General features: G+C 40.4%; 2 protein-coding genes across 6 annotated transcripts in view; one reads left to right on the top strand and one right to left on the bottom strand.

Moving 5' to 3' along the window:
- Window positions 1–6,378, top strand: part of CHPT1 (choline phosphotransferase 1) — a 25,258-nt gene extending 18,880 nt beyond the window's left edge. Inside the window, exons 6-9 of the mRNA XM_069973376.1 lie at window positions 978–1,136; window positions 1,464–1,589; window positions 4,157–4,267; window positions 6,213–6,378. Coding sequence (XP_069829477.1) covers window positions 978–1,136; window positions 1,464–1,589; window positions 4,157–4,267; window positions 6,213–6,257 — 441 coding nt within the window. The 3' untranslated portion in view covers window positions 6,258–6,378. The remainder of the gene's footprint in view (window positions 1–977; window positions 1,137–1,463; window positions 1,590–4,156; window positions 4,268–6,212) is intronic.
- SYCP3 (synaptonemal complex protein 3) overlaps window positions 5,112–14,041 on the bottom strand; it is a 24,411-nt gene continuing 15,481 nt past the window's right edge. For all 5 annotated transcript variants that reach the window (XM_069973392.1, XM_069973399.1, XM_069973413.1 and 2 more), the window contains 3 exons: window positions 13,191–13,289; window positions 6,423–6,527; window positions 5,112–6,292 (listed from right to left, as the gene is read on the bottom strand). In XM_069973392.1, the coding sequence (XP_069829493.1) occupies window positions 6,239–6,292; window positions 6,423–6,527; window positions 13,191–13,289 (258 nt within the window). In that variant the 3' untranslated portion in view covers window positions 5,112–6,238. The remainder of the gene's footprint in view (window positions 6,293–6,422; window positions 6,528–13,190; window positions 13,290–14,041) is intronic.

Consider the following 14,041-nt stretch of genomic DNA (forward strand, 5'->3'; position numbering starts at 1 on the left):
TTTGCTGTAATGTCCCTTTAAGCAGGTAGTGAGGCTAGGGGGCCATAAAGTTAATATTTTAGCAGGAAATTGATGTTTAAACTGCTTAAGTCAGTGCCTTAGCTCAGGAACTCACCTGTATTAAAGCGACTCTGTACCCACAATCTGAACCCCAAACCGCTTGTACCTTCAGATAGCTTCTTTTACTCCAAGATCTGTCCTGCAGTCCGTTCGGCAGGTGATGCAGTTATTGTGCTAAAAATTTACTTTCAAACTAGCAGCCCCGTGCCCTACGGGAGTGGCCTGGATTGTGTATGCATTAGGCTGGCACAACCTCTCCGTCCCTCCTCCCAGCCCTCCTCATCATTAGGAATGCTCCAGGCAGATTGTCTCCTATACGTCAGCTGTGGCAGCCCAGCACATGGGCTGGATCGTTAAGGACCCGTGCAATGTTCAGCATGAAGAGAATGTTCCAGAGGCATTCCTAATGATGAAGAGGGTGGGGTGGTGCAAAGTTAGGGCACAGATACTCCCGTAGGGCACGGGGTTGTAAGTTTAAAAGTTGTTTCTTGGACAATAACTGCATCACCTGCCAAACGGACCCCAGGACAGATCTTGGATTTAAAGCAGCTATTCAAAGGTACAAATGGTTTGGGGGGGTCAGATTGTGGGTACAGAGTCGCTTTAAGTCCCTATTACAATAGTTGCTGTCAGCGCTCGTTTGCTTCTCATTCCTTGCTCGCTGCCACCACTATTCTGCGCCAGTGGCAAGCGGGTGAGTGCGGGGGGCGGGTTGCTCGGGTGATCACTAGATCGTCTGGGCAGCCCATAGAGGATAGCGGCGGTCTTTTGCTGCCAATCCTATTGCACGGGGCAGATTCTGAAATGTATGCACATACTCTAAGAGGGCCAGTCAATCTTTTAAGAAAATAATTTGTGGTTATTTTGGCGAATCTGTAGAAACTGTAAAAAAATAACCCCTTTATACCTTTTGATAGGGAACAAGTGTATTATCTCCGGGTCTTCATATTGGATTAATTCTGATACTGGGACTTATGATTTACAAAAAGTCAACAACAGACTTATTCTACAAACATCCATGTCTTTACACCTTAACGTTTGGGTTTGTGAGTGCCAAAGTCACTATTAAGCTTGTGGTAAGTCTCTATTTTTTATTTTTTTTCCCTTCAGAACTATTGTGCGACAACTGTAAACTGTATGACCAAATATACTTTACACTGTTCTTATTAAGACGACTTTGTAAATAAACCTCTAAAAAGGAGAAATGCAATGGTTTCAACTCTACTTAGTATTACATTTTCTTGATCTACTAAACAACACAGATAACCACTGCTGTTTTGAGTAGTCTTGGTTACATCAACATTTTTCTGTATGTGGAAAGTGGAATGCCTATTTAACACACATTTGTGAATGTGTGTAAAATGTCATGCTATATAATGACAACTTATGATAACTTCTTTCAGCTGGCTCACATGACCAAAAGTGAACTATATCTTCAGGATTCTGTATTTATCGGACCAGGTCTTCTATTTCTTGATCAATACTTCAACAGTTTCATCGATGAATATATTGTTTTATGGATTGCACTTGTAAGTAATTCTTATTGTAAGGATATGTGGTCCATAAACTCATGTCCTTTGTTTGAGTATATTATAGGAGTAAAATTGCAGATCTTCGTGATTTTAAATAGCATACTAACTAATAACTATTTGGTAAATTCTTGAACGGAGGCTTTAGGCCCCTAAACTGCTGCCAACTTGTTACCTGGGATGGTAATAAGTTGCCAATGATGCCCTCTACTGTATATTCTGGCAGTGTAGCATAATTTCGAAAAAGAACTCAACCCCTTCCCGTCAGTAACATACCCTGTGCAGTAGGAATGTATATATAAGTTTCTTTACTGACGTGGTTATTGATGTGAGCGGGAGCGCTGCAGTGATAGCGATCCCACTCACATCAGTGTGTCCGGGGCCAGAGGTAATGAGAGGCAGCTGCAATCCCACAGCTGCATCTCAATAACCCTTTAAGGGCCGTGATCTACAGCGATCATTGCATTTAAGGTACTCTGTGACAGATCAAGCATCTGTAATTGAGTGATCAGGACCCCCGCAGCCGGGCGGGGGTAAGCTCCTTACCTCTGTCCTGTCGGTTCGGCGATCCATGTATAGAGTCTGCTCTCAGGCAGGCTCTATACATAGATCGCTGACAACACTGATCTATACTATGCTCTATAGCATAGATCGGTATATGCAATCTAATGATTGCATCTTTTACAGTAATTAAAAATGTTTTAAAAAAAAGTGTAATAAAAAAAAGTTTTATAAGAGTATTAAAAAACCCTTATAACCTCCCCCTTATAAAAGCATTTTTCCATTACACCTATATGATATTAACCCCTTAAGGTCAAAGCCAATTTTCGTTTTTGCTCTTTTGCTTTTTCCATTTTATGTTTAAAAGTCCATAGCACTTGCATTTTTTCACCTAGAGACGTATATGAGCACTTATTTTTTGCAAAACCAATTGTACTTTGCAATGACAGCCATTATTTTTCCATAAAATATGCTGCGAAACCGGAAAGAAATCATTTGCGCTGTCAAATTGAAGAAAAAAAATGAATTTGTTTTGATTTCGGGGAGTTTTGCATTTATGCCGTTCGCCCTATGGTAAAACTGACTTGTTATGCATGTTCCTCAAGTTGTTACGATTACAATGATATGTATCATGTATAACTTTTATAGTATCTGATGGCTTTTAAAAAATTCAAACCATTGTTAAAAATATATGTTCCTTAAAATCGCTCCATTCCCAGGCTTATAGCGCTTTTATCCTTTGGTCTATGGGGCTGTGTGAGGTGTCATTTTTTGCGCCATGATGCGTTCTTTCTATTGGTACCTTGATTGCGTATATACGACTTTTTGATCACTTTTTATTACATTTTTTCTGGATTTGATGCGACCAAAAATGCGCAATTTTGCACTTTGGAATTTTTTGGCGCTTACGCCGTTTACCGTGCAGGTTTAGGAATGTGATAATTTAATAGTTCGGGCGATTACGTGCGCGGCGATACCAAATATGTTTATTTGTTTATTTATCTTATATTTGTAAAATGGGAAAAGGGGGGTGATTTGGACTTTTATTACGGGAGGGGATTTTTTATTAATAAACACTTTTTAACTTTTTTCTTTTTTACATTAACTAGAAGTCTCCCTGGGGGACTTGTATATTCACAGCCCTGATCTCTCATAGAGATCAATGCTGTGTATATACACAGCAAAGATCGATTAGATCGGTCATAGATCGCTATGGCCTGCTGCAGGCCATAGCAATCTATTGCCGAGCCGGGATCAGCGTCATTGCGACGCTGAGCCCCGGCACGGGCAGAAGAACAGATCTCCCCCCCCGCGATCGCATCGCGGGGGGGAGATCCGTCCCACTAGACACCAGGGATGTGCAATACCAAGCACTTCAATGCAGCTGTCAGGTTTGACAGCTGCATTGAAGTGCTTAATTAGCCTGCGCGGGCTATGGGACCCGCGCCGGCTAATAGAGGCACTGCCCGGCTGCAGATTGCAGCTGGGAGCTGTGCCGTTCAGAGCGGAGTCCCGGCGGGACCCCGCTCTGAACACCCCCCGCGGCACCATGATGTACCAGGTACGTCATGGGTCGCTAAGGGGTTAATAAAAACTAGAGATCATGACACAAAAAATTACACCCCAACCAGCCCTTTAGATTAAAAAATAAAAGCGCTATGGCTCTTAAAAGGCAGGGAGGAACATTGCATTAATTTGACCTGGACTTTTGTGCATCAAAGGGCCCTGTCTTGAAGGGGTTAATAAACTACACACTGTATGTAAATAAACTGGTCCTTCAGTTTGCATAACAATCCTGTCCATAGGATAGCCTTATATGAAGGAGCTTGTGACCATGAACCCTGCTGGGGGAGGATGCTGAGTGAGGTACATGGTCACATGCCCCTCCATGCCCGACCATTTTATGGATGGAAAAATTTAAACAGCCCTGTATCATAAGGGCGTAATGTAGCACATAAACCACACTTAATTTTGTATATCAGTTGAAAGTGAATAACATTTGTAAATAATGTGCATTTCAGAAGACAAGTTGCTAAACTGTACTTCTTTCTTTTTTTATGTTTTAGGTGATTTCTTTGTTCGAGTTGCTGAGATACTGCATAGGTGTTTGCTTGCAAATAGCAAAACATCTACGAATATCAGTCTTCAGAATCCCTCCTATGCCAGCTGCAGAGCAGGTTCAAAATCCAAACCATAGTGATTGACTGCTAAAACAAGTGGAGGAAAAGAAACATTAAGCAATTATTGCATGCTAAGTTTTAGTATCCAGCAGAGAGATAAGGAATTAATAAGATGGAAATAAGTTATTGTATAATAACCCAACAATTAGGGCTCTTTTAATTAACCTATAATTAAAAATTAATCCTTTGTCATTTATGCACTATTACCTTTCCACCATCTACACAATAGAGAGAGGAGGGGCATTGTTATTAAAACACTATATACCTCTCTTTATGCTTAGATTGGTTACCATTTCAGTGACCAAATATGGTGGATTATTGCTGATTTGGAGGTGTTGCTTTTTTACAATTTTATGTTTTTTATATATGTTATTGGATATGTGTTGGTATTAACCAACCTATACTAAAAATATTTTCAAATAATTTCACAATCCACTATTCAAATAGACTTGCTCTTTATAATTGTTTTTAATATTTTTTTTCAAGTCTTACAAATTTCAGTTTCTTCTCCTCCATATGGGCAGTTCTAAATTTTGCTATTTTAATGGTGAGGGAATTTGTTTTAATATTTCTATTTATTAGAAAAGTGGCTTAATAAACAAAGGATTCTTGAAATTTCTTTTGCAAGGATGCCAGATAACCATGTGTGACCCCAGATGCTTTTGGACCAACCAAATTTGTTTTTTCGTTAATAACAATCATCATAGTTTCAAAACAATTGTAGAGTTAATAAACTGGAAAATAGTCTATTTTGGAAACATATTTGTGCTACCCTCCCCGCTTGCTCTGTGAAGCTCAATAATTTATTTTCATTATAATAGGAAAAAAACAAAAAGCAAGGTTTATTCACCAAAATCTGTATTTATGTTTAATAAATATTTTATTAAATATGGAATACTGTGTTGTACTTGCAATTCTGCAAACTAGACAACTAGTTAAAGGATGAATGTTTTTGTTATACAATATGTGGAAGAATAGCCTAACTCTAAAATGATTGAAAGAGTCTGCAGAATATCACTCAGTATCTAGTTAAATGCAGTGTGTGTTTGGTATCTGTATGATATAAAGTTACTAGTTAGTGTTTCACAAAACATACACAGGAATTGATTTAATACGTATACCGTTTATGCTAAAGAGTACCTGTCATTCTGCTGAGACCTGCTGCAATCAGGCGATACAGCTGGAAAGAGAGCATGGCAGCAGCAGTGTCGCAATTAGCAAGTGGCCAGGGAGTGGATTGCATGGCCGCCATGCTCTCTCCCTGGCTATATCATCTGATTGCAGCGGGTACGACCCTATGGCATGTCAAAAGTTATTTTTAATGATGGTGACTCTTTAAGTAAAGGGGTTTTCATGAGAATTAAAAAAATGAAAATGGGAAAAATAAACAGACTACAATTTTCTACTCTCATAGAAGCATTTAAAGGGAAACACTCAGCAGGTTAGAAGAATTTAACTTCCTAATATCTCCCTATAGGGCACAGGTTTCTTACCTTCATCCTTGGCACCATTTAAGTGGTACTAACAATTAAATCCTTATGCTAATTAAGCATCTTGGTGCATTGGGCCCGAGCCAACCTCCCCCAGTGCACTGGTCTTCCCCGTCTAAGGAATATCAGGAGAGTGGGCTGGGGTGGATCAGTGCACTGAGGGTGGTAGTCTTGCCCTCAGAGCACCAAAATGCTTAATTAGCATGAGGATTAAACTCCTAATATCAGTAAAACTGTGCCAAGGATGAAGTTAAGAAACTTCATCTTCAGCACCCTGTGCCCTATAGGTAGATATCTTCTAACCTGCTGATATTTTTAAAAGACAAATATTTGTTAAAGGGAAACTGACACCTACATAACACATATAATAACTTTGTAAATCATAAATTGAAATGCAACTTATAGATATATATATATACTTGGTGGATAATTATATGTTATATGTTACATAGGTACAAGTTATTGCGTCAGGGATCCATCAGAATAACATTGACTGAAGAGACTTTCGAACACTTGCCATCTCTTGCTGTTGCTGGCAGAAGAAAAAGGACAAATATGTTAAATTATATTTATACTTATTTCTTGTTTTCATAATAAAACTTTATGAAAAAAATAATTGATCATTGTGTCATATCACAATTGGTTATTTATCTTTGACTTACAGTGTCCATCAGTATTTTCTTTTGTAGCATAGCCATTTCTTTTTTCAGCTCATTTTGAGCGTCATTTAAGAGGTTTTCATTGTTTTTTTCTAGTTCATGCATGCTCTAAAAAGGAAAAATAACAGTAAAAATATGTAAAAGGGCACATTTACATGGTGTCATATACTGTGGATTTTTTACATAGAATATTGGCAAATTACATTGCCATGCAAGTTAATGGAGTGTTTAAAACGCTGTTTACACATTTGGGAAACAAATCTATATGCATGTGCTGTCAAAATGTCTATAATATATGCAAGTCTGTAGTAAATGCTATTGCTAGTGTGGTAAGGTGGCATATTTTGTCATAACTTTTATTCTTGCTGTTGCATAGAGGAACATGTCTGTCAATATCTGCAGGAGTATACTACACATACACTCACCGGCCACTTTATTAGGTACACCTGTCCAACTGCACGTTACCACTTAATTTCTAATCAGCCAATCACATGGCAGCAACTCAGTGCATTTAGGCATGTAGACATGGTCAAGACAATCTCCTGCAGTTCAAACCGAGCATCAGTATGGGGAAGAAAGGTGATTTGAGTGCCTTTGAACGTGGCATGGTTGTTGGTGCCAGAAGGGCTGGTCTGAGTATTTCAGAAACTGCTGATCTACTGGGATTTTCACGCACAACCATCTCTAGGGTTTACAGAGAATGGTCCGAAAAAGAAAAAACATCCAGTGAGCGGCAGTTCTGTGGGCGGAAATGCCTTGTTGATGCCAGAGGTCAGAGGAGAATGGGCAGACTGGTTCGAGCTGATAGAAAGGCAACAGTGACTCAAGTAGCCAACCGTTACAACCAAGGTAGGCAGAAGAGCATCTCTGAACGCACAGTACGTCGAACTTTGAGGCAGATGGGCTACAGCAGCAGAAGACCACACCGGGTGCCACTCCTTTCAGCTAAGAACAGGACACTGAGGCTACAATTTGCACAAGCTCATCGAAATTAGACAGTAGAAGATTGGAAAAACGTTGCCTGGTCTGATGAGTCTCGATTTCTGCTGCGACATTCGGATGGTAGGGTCAGAATTTGGCGTCAATAACATGAAAGCATAGATCCATCCTGCCTTGTATCAACGGTTCAGGCTGGTGGTGGTGGTGTCATGGTGTGGGGAATATTTTCTTGGCACTCTTTGGGCCCCTTTTGAGCATCGTTGCAACGCCACAGCCTACCTGAGTATTGTTGCTGACCATGTCCATCCCTTTATGACCACAATGTACCCAACATCTGATGGCTACTTTCAGCAGGATAATGCGCCATGTCATAAAGCTAGAATCATCTCAGACTGGTTTCTTGAACATGACAATGAGTTCACTGTACTCAAATGGCCTCCACAGTCACCAGATCTCAATCCAATAGAGCATCTTTGGGATGTGGTGGAACGGGAGATTCGCATCATGGATGTGCAGCCGACAAATCTGCTGCAACTGTGTGACGCCATCATGTCAATATGGACCAAAATCTCTGAGGAATGCTTCCAGCACCTTGTTGTATCTATGCCACGAAGAATTGAGGCAGTTCTGAAGGCAAAAGGGGGTCCAACCCGTTACTAGCATGGTGTACCTAATAAAGTGGCCGGTGAGTGTATATATATATTATTATTATTATTATTATTATTTAATTTTTTTTCTGTTTCTTTTCAGCTATGTTCTGCATGAACATGAGGAGGTTGCAAACACAGAATTTACACTTGCTGTGTGCAACCATGTCTTTATTGATCAAATGTATCTAAAATTAGAAAAATCCTTTCTAAATAGTCACAACTCTCCTAGCAAGAGACCAGACGGAAGGAAATAACATATCACTGCTGGCTTAGACTACACTGTGTTTTCTTGTAGTCTATTATTAAGGAATCACTAAACAGTAAGATATTAAAAGGACCCTAGATAACTGTAACCTTCTGTTATGTTTCCATACTACATGGGACGCTAAGAATAAAGGTTGTTTTCTTACCTACATACTCTGCTATTTTCACTAAATTTTCAGTTTAAAATGTGAGAGAGGCTCTTTGGTGTACTAGAGGTGGGACTAACTCTCTGTGCACTGATCAGCCCCACCAGACCACCCCTCTTCATGAAGAAGGGCAGGCTGGTGCACTAAGGCTAGGTTCACACACAGTAAGATAAAAGCTAAATATGTCCATATTTTTTGTTAAAATAAAACAGTGTGCGCAAGTGAAATTGTGCAAAACAGATTGTAAAGAATGAGCATGTTCATTACTGTAAGGGTGCGTGCACACTACGGAATTCCCGTGTATGACCAGCCCAGATTCCGTCGCTCGTACCCGCACGCAGTGGCGTGCATCTCCGCCTGTGCCATAGACACTATTTTATGCACGGGCGGATTCTGCGTTCCGCCGAAAGAATGTCAATTCTTTTGGAGGAACGCGGAATCCGCCCGTGCATAGAATAGTGTCTATGGCACAGGCAGAGATGCGCGCTGCCGTGTGCGGGTACGAGCGACGGAATCTGCGCGGCTCATACGCGGGAATTCCGTAGTGTGCACGCACCCTAACTGTCTTAATCAATTACAGTTGTTCTATACTGTGTGTGCGCCGATTGCCAATTTCCACACTGACATTAATAGAGCGTATCATTACTCTGAAAATTAGCTAGTAAAATAGGGGGTGTAAATGTTTGCAATTTGCATTAACTTCCTGCGGGACTTCCTGCGTCTAATGTGCGTTTTTGGTTTTTTTTTCCAACCAGCACAAGACTAAAAAGCTGCATTCAGGAGACTGGGCCTGGATGAATTTAAAGCTTACAGCTTTATAGCTTTGTTTTACAGCATGATAACAAAAAAAAAAAGTAAATAGCAAACATGCTTTATTTCACATGCTCTGTTGGGTTACATTTTAATGGTTACTAACGGTTGAAACTTTTTTGGGATAAGCGGTGTGTGCCTACGAGGAGGCTCATTATTTGTAGCCAATACCAATCACCTATATGGCAGTTTTCCCTCTCTACAGACATCCCTAATTTTCACATGTCCCCGAGCCAGTGGGTGGCATATAGCCTCTATGATGTCTCCATACACTGCTCATTTGCAGAAAAGAGAATCCTGCTCCTGTATATCTCAATAAAAAAAACCCTCAGAAGCAGCAGCATGGAAGATTTATATTAAACTGTACTGAGCAGTCTGAATCAATCATTGGATCTTTCAGCATGGTGGCTCAGTGGTTAGCACTGGAGTCTTAGGGTCCTATTTCACTGAGCGATTTTTAACGACTAACGATAAACGATCGCAAACGAGATTGTTTATCGTTAACCTGAAATCATTCACCATATTACACAGAATGATAATCGTTAGGTACGATCGTTATTGCGATTGTTACTATGATCGTTTAGTCCTTCTGATCCCAGAAAAACAATGAACAATGTGCAATTACACTGAATGATTAGTGAACAAATGCGGAACTTGAGCAAACAAACGTGGAATTACAGCGAACGATTAACGATAATTTTAGGTTCAGATCTATATAAACGATCAACGACATACAAACGAATTTCCGATCGTTGCCTGCAATTACACAGAATGATTATCGTTTAAATTCGAATGATTTAACGATTTCTTTGCACGATAATCATCCTGTGTAATAGGGCCCTTAGGATCAAATCCCACCAAGGACAACATCTTATGAATTTGGATGTTCTGCCTGTGTTTGTGTTGGGTTTCCTCTCACACTCAAAAACAGGTGAATTTAAATTGTGTTTCCTAATGGGGACAGTGAGAGATCTAAATGATGGCAAGCTGTATAAAGTGCTGCAGGAAAATATTTATTATCTTTCAGCAACACCTGTCTCTGTCTCATTGTGTAAACTTCCCCTGCCCCTCTTGATAGATTTCTACGGACAGCACAGAACCTAATCTCAGTGTGGTGTTTCATTTCAACTGATTTTTAACAGTTTTCTTTTTAGAGTGAATGATGAGTTTAGGTGTCAAGGGAGGAAAGTAGCCTTTTCTCTGGTGAGATATTTTCATATACAGTGGTACCTTTGGAGTAACTTGGATTGAGAGCACTTTGCAAGAAGAGCTCACAGTTCTTCAAGATCGTAACTTGGTTTAAGAGCATTGTTTTGGTTTAAGAGCTCCCTGAACTGGGTGGGAGGGCGAGCGGGAGAGGGACAGGGTCTGCATAGCGTGGTCTACAGTCCGGTACTGTGACCCAGGAAGTCTCCCTCACCTTCCAAATCATAGCAGATCCACTTCAGGCTGGGGCTTACATCAGGGGACAGGACTGTGGAGGTAATCTCTTCATAGCTGTAACCCCCTCTTTCCCAGACAGAGAGTGCTGCATTATGTGCCCACATTTGCCCTGCTCATTCCTTCATGCTCCCTGCAGTCTCTGTCAACCCTTGTGTTTCCCATCCTCTCCATCCCTGCAATAATGTGCCTGCACACTCACTCAGCTATACACACTGCTGCTATAATGTGCCTGCACTTTCACTTAGCCATTTACACTGCTGTAAAGTTTCTTTCACTGTCCTCCTGCACGGTTCTGTGATTCTCACTTCCTGATTGGTCCATACACACCCCTTCCCCATTGATGTCATGTGACCACACAGACCTCTGACAGCAGCCCTGCTTCTCTATTCTAGCCTGTTGTACTACGCTACTGCATTATGGGGATCTGCAGTTCCATCCTGTATCTACAAACTGCCGCTGTTTTTCAGGTTTATGCACTTACTATACATTATGCACCACATGCTGATTGCTATACTGTACAGTAAACTGCAGTTCTACAAACTGCGGCTGTGTTTTCAGGTTTATACACTTTATGCACCACATGCTGATTGCTATACTGTACAGTAACTATTAACCCTTTAAGGACATGGCCCATTTTCGTTTTTACGTTTTCGGTTTTTCCTCCTTGTGTTTAAAAGGTCATAGCACTTGCATTTTTCCACCTAGAAACCCACATGACCCCTTATTTTTTGCGTCACTAATTGTACTTTGCAATTATAGGCTGAATTTTTGCATAAAGTACACTGCGAAACCAGAAAAAAATTCAAAGTGTGGTGAAATTGAAAAAAAAAAACGCATTTCTTTTATTTGGGGGAAATGTGTTTTTACGCCATTCGCCCTGGGGTAAAACTGACTTGTTATGCATGTTCCTCAAGTTGTTACGATTAAAACGATATATAACATGTATAACTTATATTGTATCTGATGGCCTGTAAAAAATTCAAACCGTTGTTAACCAATATACGTTCCTTAAAATCGCTCCATTCCCAGGCTTATAGCGCTTTTATCCTTTGGTCTATGGGGCTGTGCGAGGTGTAATTTTTTGCGCCATGATGTGATCTTTCTATCGGTACCTTGATTGCCCATATACGTCTTTTTGATCACTTTTTATTACATTTTTTCTGGATTTGATGCGACCAAAAATGCGCAATTTTGCACTTTGGGATTTTTTTGCGCTGACGCGGTTTACCGCACGAGATCAGGAATGTGATTAATTAATAGTTCGGGCGATTACGCATGCGGCGATACCAAACATGTTTATTTATTTATTTATTTGTTTACTTTTATTTAAAACCTGGGAAAAGGGGGGTGATTCAGACTTTTATTAGGGGAGGGGGCTTTTTACTATTAACAACACTTTATTTATTTTTTTTTACACATATACTAGAAGCCCCCCTGGGATTAGGGTTATTCCCCCCCCTGGGGTTAGGGTTATTCCCCCTGGGGTTAGGGTTATTCCCCCTGGGGGACTTCTAGTATATACACTGTGATCTCTCATTGAGATCTCTGCAGCATAGATATGCTGCAGAGATCCATGAGATCGGCACTCGTTTGCTTTCGGCTGCTGCAGCCGAAAACGAACGAGTGCCGAGCCGAGGACGGCGCCATCTTGGACGCGTCCCCGGCCGGCATCAGTAACGGAGATCGCTCCTCCGGGACAAGGTCCCGGAGGAGCGATCTCCCCCACTAGACACCAGGGAAACGTTGCCTCCGGTAATCGGAGGCAGCTGTCAACTTTGACAGCTGCCTCCGATTAGCTAATTAGCGGGCACGGCGATCAGACCGTGCCCGCTAATAGCAGCGGTCCCGGGCTACTCGCGGCACCCGGGATCGCGGCACTTCAAAGCGGGGCCGCCGCGCGGCCACGCTTTGAAGTGCAAGTGCGGACATATGACGTACCGGTACGTCATATGTCCTTAAGAGGTTAATATCACATATTTAGCTGTTTCTAAATGTTTGCTTCATTTGTTTTACCAGTTATTTCGAATTAAAAATCATTATTTTTGGGGTGTGGAAACAATTGTCTGAGTTTGTCATTTCTTATGGGAAAATCTGCTTTGATATAAGAGTGATTTGGATTATAAGCACGGTCCCCGAAAAGAATTATGCTCGTAATCCAAGGCACCACTGTATTGGCTTGTACCATTGAACTATGCAAATCTCCTGTTATATTTGTCAGAACAAGGATGCAACTGTGAATGCCTAATGAATATAAAGCATTGTCTGAGAAATTAATAAAGTATTGCTTCTTTTTGTACAAGCTTTGTAAGGTATTTATACTTTTGTTACCCCCTACATTTTAAAAATATACTGTATCTCTTAACTAGGGCATTTGTAAAGAAATTAAAATATCTGATGTGGAACCTAAACATTTGATGATCAGATTTTGCTGTGTTGTAAATACAGTACTTCCAAATATTAAACTATATAATTTTCCATGTTCTTTAATGTCTGTCTAATAAACCATCATAATGACATACCGTAAAGAACTGTTCATAGAGTTGCTTGATTGCTTTTAGTCTCTGATTCTGAACTATTCTGGTCTGTTGGTAAAGCTTCTGTTGCTGACGAAACATATTCTAGTTTGAGTTAAAGTGAAATAAATTCTTTAGGTTATATCATCTGCACAAATTTTTTTTGCTCCGGTGTCAATTACACACTGCATATTCTTGTTTTGCCTGTGCAAAATTTACTATTAGGCATTAGAGATGAGTGAACCTCGAGCTTGCTCGAGTCCATCTGTACCTGAATGTTCGGCATTTGATTAGCGGGGGGCTGCTGAAGTTGGATAAAGCTCTAAGGCTATGTGGAAAACATGGATATAGTCATTGGCTGTATCTTGTTTTCCAGACAACCTTAGAGCTTTATCCAAGTTCAGCAGCCACTGCTAATCAAATACCGAACGCTTGGGTTCGGATGGACTTGAGCATGCTCGAGGTTCACTCATCTCTATTAGGCATAAATGAATTGATAATTTTTGCACAACAGCTTGGTTAAAAAAAAAATAAAAAAAAACTATGTTGGGGTAGTAGTGGGGTACTGCTGCATCATTTTCTGCGCAAAAATTTCAAAACTGCACTTGATGAATCAGTGTACAAAAGTAGCCAATCTAAAACCGCACCGCCTCCTGAGAAATGGCGAATGTTTCAGAAACTGGAGAAATCTAGCTAATTTGCCATAACAAATGTTGTGCAAAAAATACACACTGTGCAAAAACTCATGAGCATGAACAGCATGAACCAAAAAACAGCTCAAAAGCTCCAACACATTGATACATATGCCCCCTGATTTTAATATTACAGACCAATTTGTTCAAGAAATAAACATAACA

The sequence above is a fragment of the Dendropsophus ebraccatus genome, chromosome 1, assembly GCF_027789765.1.
Source record: "Dendropsophus ebraccatus isolate aDenEbr1 chromosome 1, aDenEbr1.pat, whole genome shotgun sequence".
Classification (NCBI taxonomy): Eukaryota; Metazoa; Chordata; class Amphibia; order Anura; family Hylidae; genus Dendropsophus; species Dendropsophus ebraccatus.